A 9,833-nucleotide genomic window follows, 5' to 3' on the forward strand; every position below is an offset into this window, starting at 1 on the left:
GTCATCGCGATTTGACTGCGACAGATTAAAAGACATCCTAATGAGGACCGATGGGCCTTGGATCATCACCGGTGACTTCAACGCCCATCACATGCTTTGGGGGAGCACTAGGATGAATGCCAGGGGCCGGAACATTGTTACATTCGCTTCCGATTACGACCTTTACATCATGAACGATGGTACCCCCACATATCTGCGGTGTCTCACGTATGGCAGTTGCCTTGACCTGACATTGGTGTCACGGTGCTTTTCTCACAAAGTTAAGTGGTTTTGCGATATTGAGACTCATGGGAGTGATCACATACCCACCTACGGGACGATCGATGGTATCGTAAAAAATTTCTCTTCCGGTGTTGCAATTGGCACTGACTGGTCGATGTTTACATCGCGTGTTGAGAACGCTTGCCAAGAAGGCCTCACCTGCAGCCTGGAAAATACCATAGCGGAAGCTATGCAAGCGTCCAAATGTAAATTACCATTTTCGTCTAACATAACACAGTTTGACATCAAACTGGAAAAATTACGAGCTATACGAAGGCGTGCTGAACGACGATACAGACGCACAAGATCAATTTACGATCTGAGGGAAGCAAGGCGGCTCCAGAAAAAGATTCAACGACGCATTTACAAGCTGGAGAGCGAACGCTGGAAAGCATTCTGCGGATCTCTAGACCCTCATAAACCGCTGTCATATATCTGGTTCGTGGTCTTCGCTCCTCTCCGCAAACACGGCACCCATTTAAAGCTTTGGCACTCCATCATGGAAAAACAGAACTCGAGGTGGCCGAAGAATTTCGCACGAGAGTTGCCGGGAATATTATGAACGAGAGCATCGACGCCGTGATTGTTCCTGAGACGCGATTACCAGAAATGGACATTCCATTCACCATGGAAGAACTGGAAGGTGCGTTAGTCGCTTCTAAGCGCATGTCATCGCCAGGTCCTGATGGTATTACTTATAGTGCGTTGGGACACCTTGGACAAAATGCCAGAAAAGAACTTTTAACATGCTTCAACAACTCCTGGCTCAGCGGCAGTGTTCCCCGAGAATGAGAAATATGTCGATTAATACCACTTTTGAAATCGGGAAAATCACCATTGGACATGACAGCGTATCGCCCTATTGCCCTCGCAAGCTGCCTCGGAAAAGTGATGGAAATAATGGTTCTATTTCGTCTCGAGTGGTACTTGGAACGATACACCAAATACCCTTCATGCATGGCAGGCTTTCGTCGGGGCCACTCCTCCATTGACTGTGTCCTTGACTTATTGCCATTTGTTCAACAAGAAAAAAGTCGCAAGCGCATATCAGTGGCACTCTTTCTTGACGTGAAGGGTGCATATGATAATGTAGCTCACGATGCCATCCTCACTTCTCTCGCAGCAATGGGCATTGGAGAACGAATGTTTCAATGGATAAAAGATTATATACCTGGCAGGGGTTTCTTTGTACAAACATACGAGGGTACAACTGCTCAACATTACACCTACTGCGGGGTACCTCAGGGAGGTGTTTTAAGCCACACATTGTTCAATGTTGCCCTCATTGGTCTGGTGAAGGTTCTGCCAAAGTCGGTGTGCCTATCCTTATACGCCGATGATATTTGCCTCTGGAGTGCTGCAGTTACTCGCCCTCAGGTGCGTGCACGAATACAGCGGGCAGCAACCCTCACAACAGCCTACCTTCAGAAACAAGGCCTAAATATATCAACTGTGAAGTGCACGTTGATGGCGTTTACACGCAAACCAATGACGCCATACCCTGTTTACATCAATAGGCAGAGTGTCAAATATGCACGGACGCATCGTTTCCTGGGCATAATAAACGACAGAAGTCTTTCGTGGAGCCCAAATTGTGCGTACTTGAAGAAGAGACTGCTATCTATGGTGCATATAATGAAATTCATGCGCGGGAAAGCATGGGGAACTTCTGTGGCCTCCATGCTACAGCTGTACAGGGCCCTATTTCTGGGTCTACTGCGCTACAGCTTGCCGGTACTAACACTTGCAAATAGAATACTCATTCATTAGAGAGTTTGCAGGGTCAGGCACTGCGTATCTGCCTAGGACTGCCCCGATGCGCTTATACTTATGCCACAATCATGCTTGCCAAAGACCATCCGGTCAGGACATATAGAGTTGTGGATTGCCTCAGAGCGCATATTTGACATGCTAGCCGTGTCCCCGACCACCACTTGGCCCTTCTACCTTCCGGAAGACCACGTGCTACGTTTTCAGACGTTATAGCCAAGCACCTAAACAGCATTCCATCAGGATATACGCCAGCTGCGAGAATGGCATGTCCTTTGTGGTGCCTCGACCAGCCGCAAGTACGTCTAGAAATTCCGAGAATCAAAAAGAAAAGCAATCACTCCAGAGTAGCATTGAAGCAAGCAACACTGCTATTATTACATGAGTTGTACTTAGACCGAACGCAGATATACACTGATGCGTCCATCGCGTCCAGCAGCTCATCAGGTGCCGCTGTAATTCCGGCTGCAGCAATGACGATCAAGGTTAAGTTGTCGCATATGACTACATCTACGGCATCAGAGCTTGCTGCTATAAGACTGCTTTACAATATCTCGTTCAAGAACGTCCAGGAAAATGGGTCATATTCTGTGATTCGAAGGCAGCGCTTCAGAGTTTGCAGTCTGCCATGCGTAGGAGGAGTCATGACCAATTGGTACAAGAAATAAGACATTGCCATCATGAAGCTCTAGCACGAGGGCATGATATTATATATAAATGGCTGCCTGGACATATTGGTATTACCGGAAATCAATTAGCCGATGATGCAGCCCGCTCAGCCCATGAAGAAACCCGTGTAGTCCCGATTCCTCTATTAAGGAATGATGCAGCAAGACAACTTTACCTGCTGGCTCGAGATCTCACACGCACGTTCTGGTCGTCTACCAGCTTCCAAAGGTGTCAATTTTATAAACTGGATCCTTTGCTCAAGCTAAAGCTACCATCGCAAATTTCCCACTCCGATGCGACACTGTTATGCCGCCTTTGGTTGCGTGTTGCATTTACAAATGTGTACTCCTTTCGCTTTGGTATGGCAGACACTCCTACATGCGACTACTGCGGAGCTGAAGAGACCATCGAACACGTCCTGTGCAGCTGCGCTTGCTACGACACACAGCGATGCCAGCTCCGGATGGTTTTGAATCAACTTGACTCCGGACCATTTTGTGTGCAGAAGATACTAGGACCTTGGGCATCTGCCTCAGTTGCGCAGAAAGCAACTAAAGCACTGCTACTTTACCTAAAGTCAACAAACCTGAGCGACCGTCCGTAGACTGTGTGTGCTCCCCGAGTGTGCTCGTGATTGTGTGTACCTTCTCATCTTTCTGCAACCTCTTTTCTTGCCTTTATCCCTTCCCCAGTGCAGGGTAGCAAACCGGATGTGCGTCTGGTTAACCTCCCTGCATTTCCTTGCATCTTTATCTCTATCTCTCTTATTGCGATAGCAATTATATGGACAGTCTTGGCAGGCTTTTGCCCATCGCCATCGCCGTTATGTTTCGTACAAAGTCAGAATAGATTACATCCACTAAAGTATCGTTTGTCTTACCCGTGGGTAAAATATGCAATACTTCAGTGCCAGCGCGGGCGCTTAACGCGACGGAAAGAGAGATGGAACAAGCCGGTCCAGTTTTGTCGCATGGATAGCACGTGAGATAACATTCACCCACGTGCGAGGCTCGCCAATAATTGCTGCTTAAGCTGAGAAGAAACCTCCCGCTTACTTTGAGGAGCATGAAGGGTTACTCTATATGTATATATGCTATTTTGTTTTTATTTTGTGTTTGTAACAATCAAGTGAAATAAAATAGCCTTCCCCAAGTAACGGGGACAACTTCTTAGTTTTTTTTTCTATTTCTATAAAAAACAACAACACCGGGGGAGGTCAGCAGTGACGCTAGAGCAGCGAATGCAAACTTTGAAAATAAGGTCGTGGTCGCGATTTCTGGCGCGTGTGTTAAGTCAGCTGAAATAAACCAACAACGCGTACACCTTTCTACATGCTGTGATTACACTGCGGAAGGAGCATGAGCATGCCGGCTCTCTGGAGTGGCCGTACAACCGTCTTTCGTAGAGTTACGCGAAGTCGTATCCAAAACAGCCCATCTCACTTCGTATGATAGTAAAACTTTAACGCAATAAATTTGAGAGCTCGTTTCACACAAACTCCGGCGTCGGTGTCAATGTCAGCATCGGCGTCGGCGTCGTTGGATTTGAGCAAAAAATCAGTCACTTTTGCGTATCAAAATATTGAGAAAGATGCAAATAAAACTAATAATGAAAATCTTAGACCTGTGGCGTGGTTCGAACCACGGGTCGTTTACGTGGCAAGCAGGTGTTCTGCCACACAACCACACCTCTGCTTTTTTTTTTTACTTTGTTACACGGTATATATTACTAATTCTGTCTACGTATATACATAGCATTCAACATACGGAAAGCTGCTTCGAAAAACGTACAATGAGGCTTACAAAACATATTTCTTACAATACTGGGTCTGAAAAGGTATTTGAGCAGCGCACTTTGTGAGCTCTGTATACCAGTTCGGCTGAAACTGCAGTTCTTCATAAAAGTCTTGTAGCTGCGCAGTCATTAGTACAAAGTGGGATCACGAAAGCACCATTAGTTCCGCATGCTTGTTTAGAGTGCGAGTTTTCCACAAACTATACATGTCCATTAACGAGAGAATGTCAACTGGCATATAATTGCGCTTGTGTGGTTCAAGATAACGGATGCTATGGGACTTTAAATCCAGTTGTTTTTTAAAAGCCCTCAATAGGACGTCCCATAAGAAGATGGCATCCTTGCAACTAATAAAACAATGTTATATTGTTTCTGGAACTTCACAGAGGCGAAAACAATTGAGGATACAAAGATACTCTTGGTGTTTAACCAGGCTTTTGCAGGTACTGTATCTGTATGCACTTTGTGGAAAAACGCCTTTGTTTTTTGTGAAATAGGGATTTTCTTCACACGTAATAGCACGTCATGGCCAGACAATCTAATACAGCGAGCTACACAATGGGGCCGGAAATACCATATCCAAAACATCATAATATACATCTTTTCTTGAGCGAGACAACAATTATTCATTCGAAAATTTGGCTGTCTGAAAACGGACTGATTCATATACTCCACGCATGAATGCTTGCAAACAGGGAGGCGATGCAAGATAAGTAGATACCACTAAATTTAGTAAAGCATCCGCGAAATTCACTTGCAGGAATGTTTGAAGCAGTAGATCAGCACAATAACAAAAATAGAAAAAAACGCAACACCAGTTATTTATTTAATAGGTGTCCCAACCCATTACAACCTGCTCAAACCGGCGAATACAGTGAAAATATTTTTCCCTGCTTGAAAATACAGTAAAAGTAACCTTCAAGCTTTACTAAACACAGGCATCTTGTATACATGCATCATTATACAGCATAAAATATTGCCGTAATAATGCGTGGTACAAGCGTACTTTGCCATCGGGCATCAGAATGCGGGGTTATTATAACCACTTCATAGTTTAAAGCCAGTAAACTACTGCAGAATGCATACATGCTACTGCACTCTTGAGGCCACGTAGTTTTCATACACGAAGTGTTTGAAGTATGCACTAGGAACATAATAGCGCTATCGCGTTCAACTCTTTAAGGGGAAGCAGAAAGGGTCGCAATTTTTTTCGCTACCGCGTTCATAACTTCACTTCTGTGGTGAAACTGTCAATTGAAAGAAACATCCCTGCCACAATTGTGCAAGCTTTTGGCGCCATGCTCATGAGTGTACATGGCTATGGTGGAAGCAATTTGACACAGCACCTGGCAACGGGCGGGTTTTCAGCTTCTGGGCATTAGTCCCAGGTAGGTATACGTATTATCAGAGAAATCCTAAAAAAATTCGATAAACGTTCACTGGTATACCTTTCAACAAGTCGGTTTTATTCGATAAACTCCGACTTTAACCGGGCATTTTAAGCATTGAAAAGACATTTTCAACGCTGAGAATCGGAAGCCGAATGAAGTGCACCACTGGAAGTAACCTTGTAAAGTAGGCTTGAGTCTAGCTAGTACAATAACCTTTGAGGCTTTAATACGAACAACATTGGTGTTTTGTATTCAAGTAATTGTACTAGTCTGTATGTATGCATTCATGTATACGTTCACACATTCCAGACACCTAAAACACACCTTGTATGTTCTTATCCCCATTGAAAATATGTCCACCATGAAAATGACGGATTCAACCATAAACCATTGTGGTGGGATATGGTGCTGGAAATATTGGTGGCACATGGTGTATGATCATATACTTAGAACAACAACTGTTCTTAGGACAACAACAAGTTTTATTAAGCTATATGGTGTATGATGGCGTACGGTGGATGCTGGAGATGCTGGAGTGTCGGTAGAGCGTAGCGACGTTTCTAGTTTGTGTAAAGCACCTACGCGTTCGCTAAATTCTACCTGCTAATTCAAGTTTGGTTTGACTGACTGATTGACCCATTAGTTCGCAATCGGCTAAGTCCTTCGTTTTTTTATAAGGATGATCACATAACGCAGTTTGTCATGATATTAAAGGTGATGTATGGCTGCCATCTGAATGTTATCGCTTGGGTGAAACACCAATGGATCAGTAAACGTAGCTATTGTTTTTCAATTTGTTACACGCAAGATATTTATTTCTGATTGCTTACTACCGGTTTTCAGACTTTACAGTGTTCTGAAAGACCGTGCTAGTAAGAGTTTAGACTAGGCGTGTTCGCTGCCCCATAATATTTAATATTCCATTCAAATAAATAAGGCTCAAAGCTCACCTGTGCGCTCAATTCGTGAAAATTCCTTATCTGCAGAAGAAATTGCCACCAGTGTTCGGACATGTCGGCGTAAAATCTCTGGAAGAAGGTCTCTGTGTCGGGTCCGTTGACTATACGGGGGAGCAAATAGAACCACATGATGACGAAAAAAAGTGGTATGCACATCCTGCAATTTATGACAGCAAGAATTAGAAAAAAAACATCATATTTCTTAGGACATCAGGTTAACGACTTTTGGCCTGTGTATTTCTTTAGTGCGCGTGAAATGCTTATGATCGTGAGTGTTTCTGTTAACATGCGCCAAGTATTACAACAAACACATCTCCTTGCATCTTGAATAGGCCCAGTGCTGTAGTGACCTGTGATTAGCACGTCAGTCTATTTTTCAGATCCGCGAAGCATCGTAACTAGCAATGATTGCTCATTTTTCTTTTTAATCAATAAATATTGCGAAAATATTTATACGAAAACGTTTTAGCATTCTCTTCCCAATGGCGCAAAATTTCATCGATAGTAAAATAGCTCCGCCCTAATAACCCTGGGAACAAGCAAATATTGCTTTATTAACATTCAGAAACTTGACTCTGACGAAAATTGTCTGGTAGAACAGGTGTGAAGTTTGTTAAGTGAATTCGGATAATTTCGTGTGAGCTAAGATAGCTGCCCTGCTCAATTTTTAGTTTTTGAAGCTTTTATTTAAAAGTATACTTGGCACAGATCAGTGAAAACACTCTTTATATGTTCCAGTAAGCGAACGTAAGGCATTGGAATATTTTTTTATATTCAAGAAAGAAACACAATGAATAGAAACGTGCTGAGAGGTCATTCAGATTAGATATACTGGTGGCACTGCAACAAAGCTGAAAAAAAAGTTGGCCCCTTATGTGCCTGTCGCCGAAAGACAATAGTCTTGTGTGCGGTGAGAGTGAACACAACGTTTATTTGATAGAAATTTATGTAGCGCGAGGCGAAAAAACGAACACAGGAAAGAATAGACTGAGAGGACAGAGCACTCTGTCCTCTCAGTCTATTCTTTCCTGTGTTCGTTTTTTCGCCTCGCGCTACATAAATTTCTTTCAAATGTTTCACCAACAAGCCCACATCACCACTTTTGTCGTTTATTTGATGTTTTGCGGAAGAAAATTGGTGAATGGTATTCTGGAGGCGCTGCGTTAGAGTGCCTCGAGCGTACAGTGGAGGCGGACGAGCGCATCAAGTCACGTCACACGTGAGACATGACCGCTATCTGGCAGTTATCTTAGAAAACAAAGCGTGCAGTATGCGCGCCCGTCTAGGAGGTGATAAGGTGTAGAACGCAAGGTGACGGGTAGGTGCCACCACCGTGTTGTCTGAGCGAAGCGTTGGAAACACTTGCCTTTTCGTGCAAGCGTTGCATGGCCAGTGCAGCGTGATAAGCGCTATGGGCCTTAGAATTACTTATGTATGACTGTTCTGTAAAAATACACACATACAGAATATTGACGTGTTGTTATGGTGCCTCAGCTATGCACAATAATCGCTCTTCAATTGACCATCGCACAAGTGCGAACGCTGAATCTTGAGCAATATTGTTGGGCACTGCGGATGGGGTTGGCCCTTCTGAATGTTTTTGGTGCTGTTTAGGGTACCGTTAAGAGCAGACAAACAGACAAACGTACAGCCAGACAGACAGGCTGAAAGCTTTGCGTCGAAGGTCCTCAAGAAAGACTATTGTGATAAAAAAAATAAAGCAACGTTCCAATACAAGTGTTGTTGGAAATTCAGTGTCGTAGAGTCGCTGCGATCAGTGACGGTGCATATGTAAAACCTTCATTGTCACTGCAACGCTTGTAAGGTGCGCTGAAGTCTTTCCGTGAACAAACCGAAAGATTCACGATACCTTCTTCTGTTGGATCTGCAAATTTTCGTCAAATTTCTTCGTTTCTTCAACATAGCTGTGCACTCCCAATCGTGAGAGGTAAGGACTAAATAAAGCGCTCCTGTGGGCAGCGCGGAGACTGTTTATAGAGATTTTGCAATAATAATTCATACAATATAGATAGTCCTTTGGCACATGCTTATAAGATGACATGGTGAAAACGTTTCATTGTAATTGCGCCCACAATACCTACGCAATTGCATTGTGTCCTTGGACTTGGGACTTCCCCTTCTGCTGCAGGAATTCCGACCTTTCATGTGCCACGACCGCAGGGGCTGGCTGCAGCAAAATGAAACGTGCGCCGGATTCTTGGCACCGGCCTCAGTTTTGCTACGAGAGGTCACGTGCACTCCGTACGTGGCTTTTGCTGACGTCCGTTGAATTTGAACGTTCGCCATTCTGAACAAGAAACGCGTTCGTTACTGGGGTTCGAGACGGCATAACCAGGGCAGGACAATGGGTTATGCCGTTCTGGAAAAGCCGGGATCAGCTTCGGACACCAGGCTTTTAGCGTACACATAAGCTGCTTGCATGGTCGGCAGCTACAGACGTCTGGCAATTAAAGCCGCGACTTTCTGTTTAGTACCGCGACACCTAACCTGCCAACATACCAAGGCCTCTATCGCTTTTGGTCGTCTTCTGACGGGATATATCTGGGATGTGTTCGCCTAATTCTGATCATTCACATAATAGATAACAATGAAATATGAGGAATGCGTCTCACCTGATAAGCCTTCTAACCACAGCAATAATGAACACGGCTGCTTTGTTTGCCTTCTGCTTGCTTACAGTGTGACACAAAAGAAATCCGCTGTAAAGACAAATTGCAAGCTTCACTGTGATGACGACAAATAGGCTACTAAGAATTCATCATTTCATGCATCATACGATGCTTGATAATTGGCGCATCGTGAGCTTTGGATCTTTTTTGCTGTCATGATTGATGACCATGGGGCCCGTACAGCCATTACACGACACCGTCAAGTGAGTAGGTGCGTTTGCTATTCAACTAATCAAAAGAACCTGAAATTGTAACAGGTGTTCCTCAAAACTGGTTTCCAATGTATCCAAATATCAGAA

The 9,833-nt window shown here is 44.1% G+C and overlaps 1 protein-coding gene across 1 annotated transcript in view; it reads right to left on the reverse strand.

Annotated features, from left to right (window-relative positions):
• The window catches only part of LOC119160075 (nose resistant to fluoxetine protein 6), a 51,931-nt gene that overhangs the window by 22,506 nt on the left and 19,592 nt on the right, over window positions 1-9,833 (reverse strand). The window contains exons 8-9 of the mRNA XM_075888376.1: window positions 9,478-9,564; window positions 6,836-7,001 (exon numbers count right to left, since the gene is read on the reverse strand). Coding sequence (XP_075744491.1) covers window positions 6,836-7,001; window positions 9,478-9,564 — 253 coding nt within the window. The remainder of the gene's footprint in view (window positions 1-6,835; window positions 7,002-9,477; window positions 9,565-9,833) is intronic.

This window comes from Rhipicephalus microplus, chromosome 3 (genome assembly GCF_043290135.1).
Source record: "Rhipicephalus microplus isolate Deutch F79 chromosome 3, USDA_Rmic, whole genome shotgun sequence".
In the NCBI taxonomy this organism is placed as follows: Eukaryota; Metazoa; Arthropoda; class Arachnida; order Ixodida; family Ixodidae; genus Rhipicephalus; species Rhipicephalus microplus.